General features: G+C 43.4%; 1 protein-coding gene across 1 annotated transcript in view; it reads left to right on the top strand.

Annotated features, from left to right (window-relative positions):
- SCRN1 (secernin 1) overlaps positions 1-18,279 on the top strand; it is a 69,982-nt gene that overhangs the window by 44,760 nt on the left and 6,943 nt on the right. The window contains exons 4-6 of the mRNA XM_003788544.3: positions 1,483-1,685; positions 7,266-7,460; positions 10,104-10,269. Of these exons, the coding sequence (XP_003788592.1) occupies positions 1,483-1,685; positions 7,266-7,460; positions 10,104-10,269 (564 nt within the window). The remainder of the gene's footprint in view (positions 1-1,482; positions 1,686-7,265; positions 7,461-10,103; positions 10,270-18,279) is intronic.

The following is an 18,279-nucleotide window of genomic DNA, read 5'->3' as shown; positions in this document are numbered from 1 at the left end:
GATGACATTGACCAGTAGAAAGGTCTACTTAATTCAATCTCCTAATGGGTTTATTCTTTCGTTCCTCTCCTAAGGCCTTAGGGTTTAGCTTTGTAAATCATTGCCTTGTAACCAGATCTTCCTAAATAAGCTTAAAATGAGAAACATCAAATGAATTGTTATATAATTATCTGACTATGAAAGTAAGCCTGTTATAAGAATCAGTCCATAGCATATCTTTTCTTCTTCCTAGCAACCCAGGAAAACATTCCTTTAGAAAGCATCAAATTGGGTGAATTTAAATAGTTATTACTTCTCAAGTTGAAAATTCTCCAAGAACTGGCTTATGCCACCATCTTAGTAGCTCCCTTGCCCCTGTGCTAAGACTTGCACCCCTGCCCCTGGAATTATAATTTGAATGAACAGATGAATAAATGGGCATATCCTCAGTAAACACCAGGCACCATCCTATTTCTTAGCATCTGGAAAGGGAGGTAGTATTGTTTTCACTTTACAGATGAGAAAATCAAGGCTTGGAAATGTCCTATTATTTAAGATCACACTGCCAGTACCCAGCAGCACTGGATCTAGATGCTGATTCCTTTATCTCTTAATCATGTGCTTCTCCACCACAGTGCTCTACCTCCACTAAGCACTTAGCTGGTCTCAGCACAAATGCTGTGCATTTTCATGGTCATTATCTCATAGACCCATCCTTATAGCAAACCTAATGATGTGGGTCCTCATTCTATAGATGCCCTAAAACTGAAGTTCAAATATATTACATGGTGTGTGACCTCTCCAAGGTCACACAGAGGACAATATCTATGCCCTCTTTAAAGAGTCTATTAATTGGAAGGGCCAGGGGTAGAGGGAACGTCTTACTTCAGAAAGAACACATATTCTTTTTATCACTGAAGCTGGAAGCCACACCAATGGACATAGGCTGGTAGGTAGGAGGAGAAATGTATAGAGTAGAGAAAGGATTGGTCATGTCTCAACCAGCTGCCCATTCCTCTTGAGACCTCTGAGCAAATTATATGGACAGAGGACAATGGCTGGCAATTGAACACTTTTGTTACTAAGCAAAATATGTGGTGTTGACTAATAGAGGTCAAGGCTGGAGTCAGGAGGGAGCACAAACCACAGAGAGGTGGTCTTAGTAAGCGCTAGAGCTGAGCTGGCCAGCACTGTGGGAGACACAGTCAGAAAAGGGAGAGAGAAGTGGCTGAACTTCCTTTCAAGAGGGAGATGCCATTTAGTTCCTGACTGTTGTGTGTGGAGGGGGAATGTCTCAAAGACAGAAAACAGCCCCATGATTTCTAGCAGTCCGTGTGGGGGGAGAATCGTGAGTTACAGTGCTGTCAATCAGTCTCTTACTTAATATCTTCCTTATACCTGCTGCTGCACTGTGGAACTCAGCCTTGCCCTGGTCTTTGATTGCTATGGTAGTAATGACGTGGCATGAAATGACTAGGGTATACCTCTGTTTCCTTACTGCAGGCTTGGTTTAGAAAGAGGGGAAACAGCTAAAGAAGCCTTAGATACCATCGTCTCCTTGTTGGAAGAACATGGACAAGGTGGGAATTACTATGAAGATGCAAGCTCCTGCCATAGCTTTCAAAGCGCATATCTGATTGTGGATCGTGACGAAGCCTGGGTGCTCGAGACCATAGGGAAGTACTGGGCTGCCGAGAGAGTCACAGGTGAGTGTGTGGATGGTGAAGAGTTTTGAGGACAGACAAGGTTAAGATGGGGGTTGCTTGGATGTGCTGCGTTACTCTAGAGGAGGAATGAGCCTGTAGCCCAGACCCTCCCTGTGCGGGTCTTCATGCTCAGGCATGCCTCTCATTTCTGGATCTGCTTCCAGGGAAGAACCTGGAGTCTCCTGAAGCTGGAGTGAAGGGATGTCAACGCTTGGGAAGCACTAACATTTCATATTTTCTCTTTGGCAGCATCCGGTTTGACTAATTATAGCTGACTGGTAGTATCCAGTACCAGTTGACTACTTGTAGTTCCACAACTCAAACTGCTACTCTATTAGATAACTGGCCAAGGGAGCAATGATTCTTCCCCAGTCCTGTAGACCTTTGTGCTTGAAATGGTCCTGCAGGATAGCCGCTTATATCTGTGTGAGGACCACTGAATGCCAATCTGGGCCAACAATGTTTCTGGAAGAGCTGAGGACCAAGTGATCCACCTGGAAGGATGTAGTACCCAGAAAAATGGTGCTCTGTGGCCCTTTCAGCATCACACTTTTAAGGCAGCTCTGAAAGGAAATGTTAGGAATGGGGGTGGTATTTTATATCATCAGGATGGGAAGCCCAGAATGGGTAAAAGGGCTTCCAAGAAGAATGTGTAGTTCCAAGAAAGAATCAGCTGGTGGAGCACCTATCATATTCCTTATGACTGGGTGATGAACACGTGCTGTGTGTGTGCCATCACTCTGCCCCCATGAGCTCATGGTAGACACTGTGAGTGGATCACGGAACACATGGTGCGTGTGTGTGCTGTCACTTGACCCTCAGAAGCTCATGGCAGACATGGGGAGTAGATCACAGAACACATGGTGTGTGTGAGTGCCATCACTCAGCCCTCAGAAGCTCATGGTAGACACCACGAGTGGATTATGGAACACATGGTGTGTGTGCCATCACTCAGCCCTCACAAGCTCATGGCAGACACCGGGAGTAGATCACAGAACACATGGTGTATGTGTGCCATCACTCTGCCCCCACGAGCTCATGGTAGACACCACGAGTGGATTACGGAACACATGGTGTGTGCGTGCCACCACTCTGCCCCTCCACGAACTCACAGCAGACACGGCGAGTAGATCACGGAACACATGGTATGTGTGTGCATCACTCTGCCCCCACAAGCTCATGGCAGACATGGTGAGTAGATCACGGCATTCTTATCTGAACCTATAGTTGACCTATGTATTTTTCTTAACTGAATTTACCAGGGAATCACTTGCAATTAATCAGAAATGGTGTTAGACATGAAACCTGTTTGCCATCCCTGCCTTAGGAGTAAATGGAACCAAATTTGGTCTGAATGAACAACAGAAGAGCTGCAGGGAATCAAGCCTGTTTTCTGGGCTCACAGTCTGGTGATCGGGGCTTCTCTGAGTGATAGGGATGTTGTACCATGTACAAAATTGCCCCACCGAGGCAGTGAAATCTAGACTGTGGTTTCCTGTGTGAAGACTGTGTTTGCCCAGGGATTGGGGACGGCTTCTCATTGTCATGGGGTGCTGAATGGGCTAGTAGTGACCACTGGCCATCAGAGTTCCTCCACCCTCCTGTGCCCAGCACATGCCACAGGGTGTGTGCGGCCTGCCCAACTCTCACAGTATTCACAGTGCAGCCCACCAGGTCTCCCACTCTCCTGTGATGCAGGAGCTTAAAACTCCTTTATAAAACCCCTGCTAAGATGAAGTCTTACTATTGAATGGTTCCATCAAAAGGGCTAGTGTTCCATGCTTAAAAGTAGTCTTATTTCTTTTAAGTAGAACCTAGAACTTTTTGATCTATAACTGCATTGCAAAAGCTGAGCTTCCCTTCAAAATATGGCTTCACACATTGACTGCCACACTAGAAAAAAATTTTTTTTCCTTGGGAACACAATATTTTATTACAAAAATACATTAAAAACTTTAAAACCAAAACAATTCTAAAATCTACGATGTACATCAATAAAAAAGAAATACAAAAACTTGTAAATGAGTCAAGTAAAAAGTAATGTGAAAACTTGAAAAATAGTTCATAATGTACACGACAATGTGTTAAAATGTCCATCTCCACAGAATGAATGTTATCTTTCTCTAAATATTTATTTATTTATTTATTTGAGACAGAGTCTCACTCTGTCACCCTTGGTGGAGTGCCGTGGTGTCATAGCTCACAGCAACTTCAAACTCTTGGGCTCAAGTGATCCTCTTGCCTCAGCCTCCTGAGTAGCTGGGACTATTGGTACCTGCCACAACACCTGGCTAGTTTTAGAGGGCAGGTCTCACTCTAGCTTAAAGTCCTGAGCTCAGGCAATCCACCTGCCTCAGCTTCCCAGAGTGCAAAGAGTACAGGCATGAGCCACCGCACCCGGCCTTAAATATTTAAATTTTAAAAATCCTCAGTTGTTTCTTGGACCCATCAATTTCATGTCCTCTGATCCCAGCAGCAATGTGGTTGATTGCAGGAGGATTTAATGCACTCTGTCCCCAAATGCTAACATTCTTGAAAGCAGATATCTACTATAAATCACCCTCCTGGAAAATAACATCTGTGAGTTGTTCACAAGTATATTTTTTTTCAAAGATGCTATGTCCAGATAAAAGAATATTTTTTAGTAGCTTAGAATAGGAATGATGTCAAAATCATTCATTTAGGCCCAAACTCTTTTTTAAATTGTAATTGTTTATAATTTCACTTTTATGATGTAAAGTAAGTGATGAATGGTGGCGAAGGGCCAAGGCCCACCAGCCAGGAATGCTTATTCTGGAAGTGTAAATCAGTGAAGCAAAACAGCCTGAAAGAACTTGGTCCAGCACTGATCCTGCCTCTAGGAACTGGTTTTCAGGCAGTGATGGCTTTATTCTTGCTTATAATTAGGCGCTCTCTCTTTTACTTCCTTTTCCAAGACATTGGAAGATCATCGGGCCCCTTTGAGCTAGCACCGATAACGTCTCAGTGTTTGCAGTCTGGGCAGCATCTTGAAGCTTGAAGGCCAAGTTTTCCTGTGTGTATCTGCAGCTCAGGCTTCGGAGAAGACATAGCTAGCCAGCCTGCCGGCTGACAGGAGAGTTTCTCATCCAAACCTTCATTCATGAAGGTGGAGTGTACTTAGAATGCAGGCATTTCTGATTCTAGAGTTATTTAGTTACAATTCTATTTTTATGAGAAAAAAATTCCCACCGATTTTTCACACCAACACACATATGCATGCACACATGCATCCAGACATTCATATATGTGTGAGGACATTCCATTCTTTTAAAATGATTCATTATCACTGCCGCTATGTTTTTTTAAATGTTGAGACTTGAAAAGAAAGTTGAATGAGGAGTGTTTGATTTGTATTTCTTTTTTTCTTTTCTTTCTTTCTTTTTTTGTTTTTTTGAGACAGTGTCACTTTGTTGCCCTTGGTAGAGTGCCATGGCGTCACAGCTCGCAGTAACCTCAAACTGTTGGGTTTAAGCCATTCTCTTGCGTCAACCTACCAAGCCGCTGTGACTACAGGCGCTCACCACAATGCCCGGCTATTTTTTTGTTGCAGTTGTCATTGTTGTTTAGCTGGCCCAGGCTGGGTTCGAACCTGCCAGCCTTGGTATATGTGGCCAGTGCCCTAACCACTGTGCTAAGGGCACCAAGCCTTGATTTCTATTTCTTAAAAACCACATATATTTGGGCAGGGTGTGGTGGTGTAAAGTGTTTTCCCAGGTGAAAAAGGATCAGATTAGGGAGGCAGAATCTCTATAGACGCAGCAGAGCAGTGGTCCCCAGTCTTTTTGGCACACAGAACTGGTTTCATGGAAGACAGTTTTTCCCTGGACCAGGGTGTGTGTAGGGAAGGTGGTGGTTTTTGGGTGATTCAAGTGCATTACATTTATTGTGCACTTTATTTTTATTATTATGACCTTGTAATCTATAATGAAATAATTATATAACTCACCATAATGCAGAATCAGTGAGAGCCCTGAGCTGTTTTCTAGCAACTAGATGGTCTCATCTGGGGGTGATGAGAGATAGTGACACCCTAAGCGTGTTGTTCTTGTCTTCAGCTCCACCTCAGGTCATCAGGCATTAGATTCTCAGAGTGAACATGTAACCTACATCCCCTGCGTGTGCACTTTACCGTAGGGTTCCTGCTCCTGTGGGAATCTAATGCTGCACTGATCTGACAGGAGAAGGAGCTCAGGCAGTGATGCAAGTGATGGGAGCCGCTGTAGAGACAGAGGAAGCTTTGCTTGCTCACCTGCCGCTCCCCCCTGCTGGGCAGCTCGTTCCTAATAGGATGGAGAGAGTGGCTGGAAGCTGCAGCTGTAGAGCGTTGCTGTGGAGGCATAACACCTCTCTCTAGAGCAGTGATTTTCCACTGGTGTGCCATGGAAATTTCTAAAGATCATTAATTAAATTATTTTCAAAAGCAGTTCAAAGCACAGTAAATATAGTCTTTTTTTTTTAAACAAAATAATTTAAGTGTGCTGCAAAAGTTTAAATATAGGTTTAAGTGTGCCATGTGATAAAAAAGGTTGAAAAACACTGCTTTGGGCGGTGCCTCTGGCTCAAAGGAGTAAGACACCAGCCCCATATGCTGGAGGTGGTGGGTTCAAACCCAGCCCCAGCCAAAAACTGGAAAAAAAAAACAAACAAAAAAACCACTGCTTTAGGGGAATCTCATACAGAATTTGTAGCAAAGTCTTGTTAGTGCAACATCTCTTTCAAATAAACTTTCACCTTTTTTTTTTTTTTTTTGGTAAATAATGGATACTTAGAGTTTAGCCAGAATGAAGAGGCTTACACATTTCCTTGTGATTACAAATTTAAGATAAATAAATGATCATTGGTTAAAATGTGATAATGGTCAGCCAAGATTGATTAAACCTTTTAGGACACTTCCTAGAGAAGAAAACCAAGGATTGTCTGTTTCTCTCTTTAAAAATTAAATTGTTCCAGGCAGCACTTATGGCTCAGTGGGTAGGGCACTGGCCCCATATGCCGAGGGTGGTGGGTGGCCCTGGCCAAACTGCAACAAAAAAATAGCCAGGCGTTGTGGCGGGTGCCTGTAGTCCCAGCTACTTGGGAAGCTGAGGTAGGAGAATCGCCTAAGCCCAGGAGTTGGAGGTTGCTGTGAGCTGTGACATCACAGCACTCTACCGAGGGTGACAAAGTGAAACTCTGTCTCAAAAAAAAAAAAAAAAAAAAGAAGGGCGGCTCCTCTGGCTCAAAGGAATAGGGTGCCAGCCCCATATGCCGGAGGTGGTGGGTTCAAACCCAGCCCAGGCCAAAAACGGCAAAATAATAATAATGATGATGATAATAAATAAAAATAAAATAAATTGTTCCAAGATGGGCACCCGTAGCTCAGTGGTTAGAGCACTGGCCTTGTCCACTGTGGGTGGTGGGTTCAAACCCCTGGGCCTACTAAACAAAACAAAAAATTTAACTTGTTCTTCCTTGTAGCTAAACTCAGGGTTTTAGGGGAAGGATTCCCTATGAATTTCCACTTTTTGATTATGTCTTTATGAGTTTATATCAACTAAGTGGGCTTTGTGTTCTCTGCAGAGGGAGTGAAGTGCATTTGCAATCAGCTGTCACTCACCACTAAGATGGACGCCGAGCACCCTGAACTCAGGAGTTACGCTCAGAGTCAAGGCTGGTGGACGGGAGATGGCGAATTCAACTTTTCTGAAGTGTTTTCTGCAGCTGATGCTCATCTAGACTGCTGTGCAGGCAAAGATAGCTTAGAAAACCAAGAAGGTGAGTTAGTAAATCCCTTGTGATTCTTTTTCTCGTGCCCTTTGTCTTATGATTATTTCAGAGAACTGGTCTGAACTCAGGAGGGTGAACAAAGAGGAGGAGGAGTGAACAGACCTTGTCTGTAGAGACCAGCTCGTGCTGAAAGTGCAGGCAAGAAGACAACTCATTTTTATGTGGTGCTTTCCTCTCCCTGGAGCTCTCCTGCACCCACTTATGTTAAACCCAGGATGTCACTGTGTTGTCTTTTGTGGTACTTATTGCAGCCTTCCTTGTATCTTAGTATTTGTAAGTTTGGCTTATCTTCTCCCTATATTGTCTTCTCACCCTGTCTCACTAGCCTGTTTGGAGGGCAGAGGTGTTGTCTTACTCATCTTAGGATCCTCTTGTGATGTCTGGATAGCCCTTTGTTCCATGAGCATTCGTTGAGTTGAATTGTTAAATTGATTCTCTTCCCAAGCCCTCTACCTGCCACCCATTTATTGACTTAATCAGAATCCATACTCAGGTAAAGGTCATGCCCGGATAGCTTGTTACGTTTGTGCTTGTGTGGATACCCTTCCAAAAAGGCCACAATCATCACATTTTATATTTGATAGTGATATATATACATATACATGTATATATATATATATATATATTTTTTTTTGGTAAGTCAAACTTTTGATTATTTAGAATAGGGGTCAGCAAACTATGTTGGCAGTTGCCTGTTTTGCATGTAAGTTTTATTGGAACAAAGCCACACTCATTTATTTATGTGTTATTAGGGCTGCTTCTGAGCTATCATGGCAGAGTTGAGCAGATGCAACAGGGAAATTCTGATGGAGACGGAGTGGCCCATAAGCCTAAATATTTAGTCTCTGCTTCTTTATGAAAAAGTTTCCTAGCTCTTAATCTAGAACCACTTTAGGACTTTTGTTATAGTACTTAAGTAATATATTTTGGGTAGAAAGGTAATAAAGTGCTTATTTTTAAGATGAGAACTTAAAACTCTAGGAGTTTTTAATTAAAAAAACAGTAGCTGGATGAAAGTTATTAAATATTCTTGCCAAAGCATCAATTCTAAATCTGCTGCAGCCTAGCTACTAATATCGAGAAAATACAGAGGATGGAGGTCCGTATTAAGTATCCCCATTGGGATGCTATCTGCAAATCCCAGGTTGTGGAAAGCTCTACAGGAAAAATGACTGAATTTCTCTTACACGTAAGATGCAAGGGCAGCAACAAGAGGCAGAGATTAAAAGAGATTTAAGAGACATTACCAACCTACTAGATTCTGATTCAAGTCAATAAGCTCATCTGTGAGACAGTGAGGAAATTTGAACCCTAGATAGTTGAAGAAATCTAGGACTTCTTGTTAATATTTTTGGGTATGGCATGTTATAAATGGATATGAGATGTGCTAGCAAACCTTCCCCTATGTGATGCGGTGATTCCATCTTAGTGAAATACAAAATACTGTTTTAACAAATTATAACCAGAGGGGAAAATGTAGAAATGGGATCCCAGGTAGTCAAGGGTCTGTTTGTCCATTTATCTGCAGTCAGAACCAATAGTCTTAATGGTTCTGAACATGAATGTCTCTCTCTGTGTATGTTTCTCCTGCAGAGAGACTATTTTCCAAACAGGATTGACTCTGAGATGAGAGAGAGCCTGGAAGACTGTACATAGATTACACATACGTTCTCGTGGCCATCATTGAGTTAATGCACTCATTGAGGTATAGCTATAACAAAGAGACTCCAAATTACTGTGCTTACAGAAAATGGAAGGTTATCTCTCTCCTGTATTATAGTCCAGTGTGTATGGACAGTCCAGCGCCGGTTACTCTGCTTAACACAGGAGTTCTATTTGTGATCCTCTTATTGGCCTCTCCCACCCAGCAGGAAAGGACAAAAGAAGAGTAAAGTGTAGGTCAGTCATGGTGACTCACGCCTGTAATCCTGGCACTCTCAGAGCCGAAGGCAGGTGGATCACCTGAGCTCAGGAGTTCAAGACAAGCCTGAGCAAGAGTGAGATCCCGTCTCTAAAAATAGCTGGGTGTTGTGGCGGATGCCTATAGTCCCAGCTACTTGGGATGCTGAGGCAAGAGGATTGCTTGAGCCCAAGAATTTGAGGTTGCTGTGAGTTGTGACACTATAGCACTCAATCAAGGGGGCAAAGTAAGACTCTGTCTCAAAAAAAAAAAAGTAAAGGGCAATGCCTCATCACATCTTATAGATGTGATATTGTACACATCATTTCTGCTTACCTCCCATTGATCAAAATTTATCACATGGCCACAGCTAGTCACAGGGAAGCTGGAAAATATATAGAGGGTGCCAAAAATGCATACATAATTTAAGAAAGAAAAAACTGTGCTAAAATTGTAATACTCAAGTCACATTTGATTTCTGTAATTACAAGCAATAAAAGTTACAATATACAAGATAACAGACATTATTGGTATATACTGAGTAATACAATTTCAATACAGTCCTTTCCTTTCTTAAAATTTATTTATATATTTTGGGTACCCTCTGTATCCTGCAACTATAATTTCAGGTCTTTTGTACTAAAAAGAGCAAGAAGTGGACGGATTTTGGTGAGTAGCCTGCCATGGTTGTATTTTATTTTTCCATCTCTCATTCTTTCCTTTTTTTACAGAAAGCATTACTGTGCAGACCATGATTAACATCCTACGGGACAAAGCCAGTGGAGTCTGTATAGACTCTGAATCCTTCCTCACCACAGCCAGTACTGTGTCTGTCCTGCCTCAGAAAAGAAGCTCACCATGCATTCACTACTTCACTGGGACCCCAGATCCTTCCAGGTTTGTCTGCGACACAGTGGTGTAGGCAGAAAGCCTGGGCTTCCCTTGAAAGCTCATGCAGCAAGCAAGTATTAAGGTCCTGACCACGTCCTCCACTTGGATAGCAAAGTCACATTTTTCCATCATCCTCAGTGTGGGCAGTGAAGCACAAAGAGCTCTGATTAAGTGAAGTTCTTGGTTTGATCCATATAGTATGGAATACAATCATGGGATCAAATTGTTGCTTTAAATCCATCAAATATTTATTGAGTAAATACCAAGGGCCAAGTATTTTGCTGTAGGTGAGCAAAATGCAACAAGACAGACAGATACAGGAATGCCCAAGATTTAGCAAACAACCAGTTCCTAAGAGTTAAAGATGAAATGGTCCAGAAGTAATCCAGACTGAAGCAACTTCAAGTGTCCTGGCCACCTGTTTAACACATGGTGGTTTAGGGATTTGCTTTCCGCCCACACACTTCAGCACAGGGGCGGTACTGCACATGGTGGGGGACACGTCTGTCACTCAGGAGCAGGATAAGTTACTTAACCTCTCTAAGCTTCAGTTTCAGTATCTGTACAGGGAGGATAATACTAGCCCCTGCCTTTATATGCTTTTGGGAGGATGAAATGAGATAATCCAAGTAGGTTTAACTATTATTTGTGAAAACTATAAAGGCACACAGCTGCACCTTTCCCTAGTAACTCTGTCATGTACACCACAAATCATATCATCAGTAGCTTAGAACCAAGATTCCAGTGGTTTCTAAATTTATTCACTGTTAGAATCGCTTGGGGGAGTTTCTGAAAAATAACAGATGGCTTGACCCAACCCTCTTGTATCAGAATCTTTGAGGTAGAGCTAGGAATCTGTCAGGTAAGTCTGGTCCTCAGCCTGGAAAGCTCTAGAAGGCTACTCATTCCCGTAGGTTCTCTGATGTTTTTAAGATGTTCCTTTGGCTGAACACCAGTATCATTGTTTGAATGTCAGGTATGAAACTTTTGAATCTACCAGCAGGGAATCTACTGCTGTTAAATTTTCTTTTTGCATCCCCATCTATTTATTCTCCTATTACTTATGAATATAAGACAATGATAGTGTCTAGCTAGGGATCAGTCCTTAGATGACTTGGGGGAAAAGCTGTGTCTTTCGTATGACCTTTTGGCCTCATTTTTTAAACTACTGATGATCTCAATAGATCCTTCCAACAAGGTCTGACTGTTGAACTCTGTTGAAGTTTTTTCCTTCACTCATTCAATCAGCACTTATTAAGCACCTACTGTGTACCAAATATTGTGCTTGTTGGTTACCAGGGATATGAGGTGCATACAAGGAAAATGGTGATGATGGAGGGGAAAACTTCACAGAGGTAGGAACTCTTGAGCACCGGGCATTATAGGAAGATTGGGAGTTTAGTAGGTGAAAAATCAGGGAATACTCTGGGTAGGGAGAATCACATGTACTGAGATGTGAAACAGCATGACCCAGGGCTACATCCATGGGTCCTCTTGTAGGTGAGTTTAGGTTTCCATCTCTCCCCACCCCCAGCCCACCACTCCACAAGCCTAGTCACCCTCCTGTGAGCCTCAGCACTCCAAGTGTTCCTGGAAATCTCAGATGTCCCTCCCATTTGATTCCAGACCCTTTCTCTTGATTTTATCTCCCAGTTCTGAACCCTTGGTTCCCTGGCCCCATCTTCCACTCACTTTGTGGTCTTCCAGATTTGAGGCTTCTTCCCCTCCCAGGTATTGGGCCTCCTCCTAGTGAACTGTGACCTCACTTCTATCCCCAATGCTGATGGGATGGCTGCTTCAGGAGGACCCTGCTGGCCAGCAGGTGTACATGTGGGCATCTAGAGTTATATTTTGAAGGGTTTGAGATGCTCTGCTGAGGGGCATGGACACTGTTCTTTGGGAAAGGAGGCTTTCAAGGAGTGGGTTGAATTGAATCAACTCCTATTGTCCCTGATGTCTGAGGGACACTAATATTAGGGGATTTTATTTCCTAGGTTAAAGGTTCTATTTCCTTTAACCTAGGAAATAGAACCCCTTGATTAGTATGCGGTCAGGACACTAATACTAGGGGGTTCTATTTCCTATGCTAAAGTACACAGCCTAATCCAACTATTGAAATGGGCTGGGCAATAGCCTTCTAATATTTAAAATGGAAAATTTCAAGTAATTAAAAAAATTATTCATGGTTAAATTAAATGAAAAGACTTTGTAGAAGATTAAGAGCCTTCCGGAAGACATTCATTTTTATCCTCTATGGTTAAATGAGCTGTGTTTCCTACTGTGAGTATAGAACTGTTATAAGTTATTTTCTTTTTCCTATTCAACATTTCAACATTTCTGTGTAATTGGGAGTGTTCGACATATTGTATTTTGTCAGCAGGAAACATAATTACCTTCTCTTAGGTTTTTAGGTAGTAAAATTAGGGAGATTTTAGCTGGCTTTTGCTAACACTAAAAATAGTAGAGAGATGTTTTTCAGAGCATCATTTTATAGCAAATGGACTTGCAAAAGATTATGATCACAGAGCAGAACTGTGGTATTTATCCCTCCCAGTGTTAGAACAAAGGACGTGATCTTACTATTCTGTCTGCCTGGGGACTTCTTTGTCCTATGCTCAGTGTATTATAAATCTTTTCCTTGATATAACTTGTTCTAACATCTTATTACTTCACATGTAAAAATCTGTGGGGAAGAAATCTTTTTTTTTTTTTTTTTTTTTGAGACAAGCAATCACTCTGTCACCCAGGCAAGAATGCAGGGGCATCATTATAGCTCAACAACCTCAAACTCCTGAACACAAGTGATCCTTTTGCTTCAGCCTCTGAGAAGCTAAGACCACAGGCAAACACCACCATGCCTGGCTAATTTTTTCTTTCTCCTGTAGAAAGGTCTTGCTCTTTCTCAGGCTGGTCTCAAACTCCTGAGCTCCAGCAGTCCTCTGTCTCAGTCTCCCACAGTGCTAGGATTACAGGTGTGAGGCTCACATCTTATTTTTCTCTTCCTCTTTCCTCCCTCCTTCCTACTATATGTAAATTTGGGATTTGAAAGGAAATGCAAAAGTCAGGGTTTGAATGATTGAGGGAGCTACAAAGTCCTTCAATTAATTTTATTGAGGAGGCAAATTGGACTATTTAATAGTCCATTGAGTCAGCTGGTACCCCAGTTATCATGTAGTGACACTAATTGGCTTTGGTGTACTGATTCTGCCTTTTGGAAATCATATCCTAGGAAGCCAGTGCTAGCTAAATGCTTCACTGATATGAAAACGTGGAGAGGGAAAGAATGGAGCAGGACCTAAGCACTTTAAGTCTGTAAATTCAGCCTCACGGTCTGCTGGAGTCAGGGGAGCTGGTGGTGTGCATCTTTTCCCAGTTCCATGTTCAGTCATGTTGGCAACTTTAAATGTCCATCGTAAGGTGTTTACACCACAGAAATTAGCAAACACTGTAAACTGGGCTTATCTTAGTCAGAGCTAAAGTTGCCAGACAGGTAGACCACTGAGAGACCCCCTACATCAAAGAAAATACACGAATACTCAAGGTACAGGATGAGCAAACCAAAAGAGAGAGAGAAGATAGAGGAAGTTCTAGGAAAATAGGGCATCTGAGCTACTTTACCTAGTAGCAGGGTGCAGGGGAGATTCAAGGGATGTGGTCTGTCTCTTTCTCTCTTCGTGAGTTTCTTTGTTTCCTCTCTGTCTTGTTTCCTCCTCCTATGCACTAACCTTGAGAGGCTCATGTGGATCAGTCAAGACTGTATCGTCTGAGTAATTCAAATGTTAGCAACAGGTGGCACCTTTTCATTACCAGAGAAAACATTATGAGCCTTGGACACTTATGAATAAGTGGCTTTAACTTATGTAGCCTTTTGGGGCCACAAAGGGCACAGCCTGCACACATATGCAGAGAGCCGAGGCCCTAGGCACTGACTCCTCCAGTTTCACTCTGAATTCTTCCAACACCTCCCCTCTCCTCTCTCTGCCCTACACTTGTGACTTTTCAAAACCTCCTAGCATTCGGATCCTCCTACTATGCCGAAGGTTGTCCCATGCTCCAAAAGTACTGGCTCCCTTTCCCTTTAAAACTAAAACTCCTTCCATGGATTGGTCCTGTTCTCATCCAGGTATGACTTCGACAATCTGATTTAAATGACTACAATAACCTGGAATGACCCATAGATGAACCACTATGAGGGGCACCTTCATTTTCTTTCTTTTTTTTTTTTTTTAAGAGAAACTGGCTATTACAGATTCTTTTCACATTGGCCTGAGGTTTAGTGGATTCCTCAGAGCCGGGGTCTTTGGGTTGTTCCTTTCGTGTCTGACTCCCTTCAGTAGCTTTGCCAGGAATTTCAGGGCGCAGGGTCTGTAGCTCACTGCAGCCTCAAACTCCTGAGCTCAAGTGATCCTCCTGGCTTAATCACTCGGGCGGTTTCAGCATCTTCAGGAGAAACAAAGACCTGTTTGAGCACAGAACTGGTGGTTGGCCACTGACACTGAAATTCCAAATTCCAGAGGACAAAAGATATTTTATTTTTCTGCAGTAGCACCTTCTGTGTGAAAAAAACAACAGAAGGGTATAAGGGCAAGCAGTGGTGGGGGACACTGACCTTACATGTAGAAGATCTGAATGTAGTTTCAGTTCTGCCACTTGTTAGGGTGTGACTTTGGACCATGCACTCGGCTTTTTTGCGAGCCTCAGTCATCTCACATGTAAAACGAGACAGGAGTTTTTACCCTGCCTCGCTCACTGCTATCTCCCTAGTACCTAGGTCAGAATCTGTCCCTCATTCAGGACTCAGCACATCTTTACAGAGGGAATGAATAAGAGGACCATGAGAAGTGAAGTCAAATGCTTTGAAACTTATGCTATGCTATAAAATAGTAGAGACTTTCATGGGAAGGTTGCTGTTCTTCCAAAATGAGAAAACAAATGATTGGGAGCAGGTTTTTTTGCACTGGCTAGGTACATCCATCCCAAGGTTTCAGAAAGGAGAAAGGACAGCAGGGCCTCCCGCAGAGCCTGTTTCCTGGCTGTGCCTCAAACTGTCACTTAAGGCTGAGGCTGGAGGGAAGGGCTTCCTTTAGTGATGCTCCTGTTCTCATTGCCTTAACTGTCCCTCACAAGGTCCCTTTACAGTAGCTCGGCCAGTTCTAACCTCATTCATTCACCAGCTGCTGGCTGTCCCTTACCTTCAGAAGGACCTTCCTTTTCAGGGCTTGTCATCTTGTATTCTTGCCATACCACACCATGGAAGTCTAAGTGACCAGGGCATATTCTTAACCTGGGGTTGGGTGGCTTGAGTCAGCCATGACGGCAGAAGCAGACTCAGCCTCTGGAGCCCTCTCAGCCATATCCCTCATCAGAGCCATCACAGGACACTCTGGGGTGCCCCAGGCACACGATGAAGTGGGCTCTGGCTGGGTGGGTTAGACTCACTTGGGTGTATCAGTTAATTTGCATACATTCATTGAAGTAGTTAAATTTAAAAAGCTACCAGGGCAGTGCCTATGGCTCAAAGGAATAGGGCGCTGACCCCATATGCCGGAGGTAGCAGGTTCAAAACCAGCCCTGGCCAAAATAAAAACTGCAAAAAAAAAAAAAAAAAAAAAAAAGCCTATCAGATGACCATCAATGGGGTCATCTGTGGGAAAATGTCAGAATATCTCCTTATTCTTTATTTGTAATTTTAAGTGTGATTTGGAATAAGGATTTCCAAGAAATCTGAATGTTTGAGAACCCCTCAGTTATCTACATTCCCTTTTTTCTGGATACATAGACCCAAATGATCAGACCTGCATCAAAGACAATTCCCACATCTTGGTTTAAATAAATATCAGTATTATTCTAATGATGATTAGTGATGTTTATTAATATTTATTGCATGATTATAATTCAATAATTATTTGTTATTTGCATAATAAATTCAGTCTCAAAAAAAAATCTCCCTTTAACCACCTTGGCAAATTTATGCTTTTTTTTTTTTTTAAAATCAGTTTAGTATGCCGACTTCCTTGTAAACTTTGAAAAACATCCTTGAATATTTTGAGAACTTCCTCATATTTATTATTTGTTGTTCTTTAATGAAACTGATAGATGGGGATAGTGCCTATGGCTCAGTGAGTAGGGGGCAGGTTCAAACCCAGCACTGGCCAAATTGCAACAAAAAAGTAGCCAGGTGTTGTGACAGGTGCCTCTAGTCCCAGCTACTCGGGAGGCTGAGGCAAGAGAATCGCCTAAGCCCAGGAGTTGGAGGTTGCTGTGAACTGTGTGATGCCACGGCACTCTACTGAGGGTGAAAAGTAAGACTGTCTCTACAAAACAAAAACAAAAACAAAAACAACTGATAGATGGGAGAGATAAACATACAGTACCTCTTAGAAAAGCCCCCAGACACCCTCACTGATCAGACACGCCACCGCCTCCCGGCAGCTGTGGAGTGGGTTTGGAGTTGCACCAGACGGCGTGTTCTCATCGTTTACTGTGTCTTGTCCTGTACATTGGATGCAGGAGACCATGACTCTGGTTACCACCAGCTTACTGAGGTTGGAGCCACAAGTTTGCAAGCCTCATGGCATCGAAATCAAAACAGACTGGTTTTAGAAGCTGGACGGGATGGCAGAGATCACTCTCGCCCAGATGAGAGCCTGAGGGAGAATGGCAGCCCCTCCTGGTCCATCCCCAGTCCCTGCTCCACTGTCAGAATAGTGTATCTCGGTGTGTGGTCCCATCCAGTCCCCCCAGCATGGCTCCCCCCAACAGGGTCCTGTGTCAGAAGAGTCCTGAAACACATAGTAAGGAAAATGCTGAGGTTTTAGGAATGAAGTGGCAGGTTTCCCGCTATCACTCCCACTTGGGCTTCTGAGTAGTAGAGAAAAGGGTGTGGTGTGAGGATGCAGAAGTAGCATCACGTGTGGCCTGGGGTGGGCAGGGACATGCAGGAGACCTGCATACCAGGCTCTGCAGACTCTGCTGGAGACCGCAGTTTCCTGGTGGCCAGATGTTGAGCCTGCACCTGTCCTGCCTACAGCCCAGGTGGGAGTCACAGCTTTGCCCAGTTCTGCCTGGTGCACAGCCCTGGAGCTGAGAGGGTGTGAACTGAGTGGGCTCTGGGCTGCTGGGCAGGAGCTCTGGGCCTGTCCGTCACTGAAGCATCTCTGTACCGGCCAAGGAGGCTGCTGACCACAGTAGGATGCACACTGACTTTTCAAGAAACCCTGAACAGTAGGGCACTGGTTGCCGAGAGGCAGCTAGTTCCTGATGTCTAGCATGCTTGCTCCGTCCTCTCTCCTCCACTGCCCTCTTTCTCTGAGCCCTCAGATCTTCAGCCCTTCTGCAGAATCAACTGTTTTCCCTAATCAGAGAATTCATCTTTGTGTAACCAAAATTGGTTCAGGCAGTTTTAAGTTTTGCATTAATTTCTTTTTCACAACCAGCAGTCATTCATTCAACATTTGGTAGAAGGGAAAAGGAATGGTCTTATTTTTAAGAGGCTGAGGGAAGTGGGAATGTATAAGGGTAGCTCCCCTGTGTTTGGGAGGGGTGGGGGGGGTCCTTTGATGATGGCTGCTCAGGGAAGGTCCTTGCTATCTAGAGTTGGCCTAGTGCTTCCCAGTAGATTTGACTTAAGCTGGAACCAGCTTCCAATATATATATTTGCATCACCTATAGAGAATAACAGAGTGCCTGACACTGTCCTTAACTAGTACCCCTCACTTCACCAGCTTGGGGCATAACAATCTCACTGCTTTGATATTCAAATTAAATTAGTCCAAGTTCCAATTTTGTGTATTTTGATCAGTGTTTTTCTTTCTCTCACTCGGGCCCTTTTTTCCCTGGTAACCTCATGGAACTAACCCAGGAGATTACTTCTCATTACCGTTGTCTAGAATAGAGCTCTTCAGACTTGGGTATGTTATGAATCCCCTGGGATCTTGTTAAAAATGCAAACTCTGGCTCGGCGCCTATAGCTCAACCGGCTAAGGCGCCAGCCACGTACACCTAAGGTGGCGGGTT

This window comes from Otolemur garnettii, unplaced genomic scaffold (genome assembly GCF_000181295.1).
Source record: "Otolemur garnettii isolate 467f Iridium unplaced genomic scaffold, OtoGar3 scaffold00028, whole genome shotgun sequence".
Lineage (NCBI taxonomy): Eukaryota > Metazoa > Chordata > Mammalia > Primates > Galagidae > Otolemur > Otolemur garnettii.
Note: the sequence above shows the minus strand (reverse complement) of the source record. Positions and strands in the feature narration are given on the sequence as shown.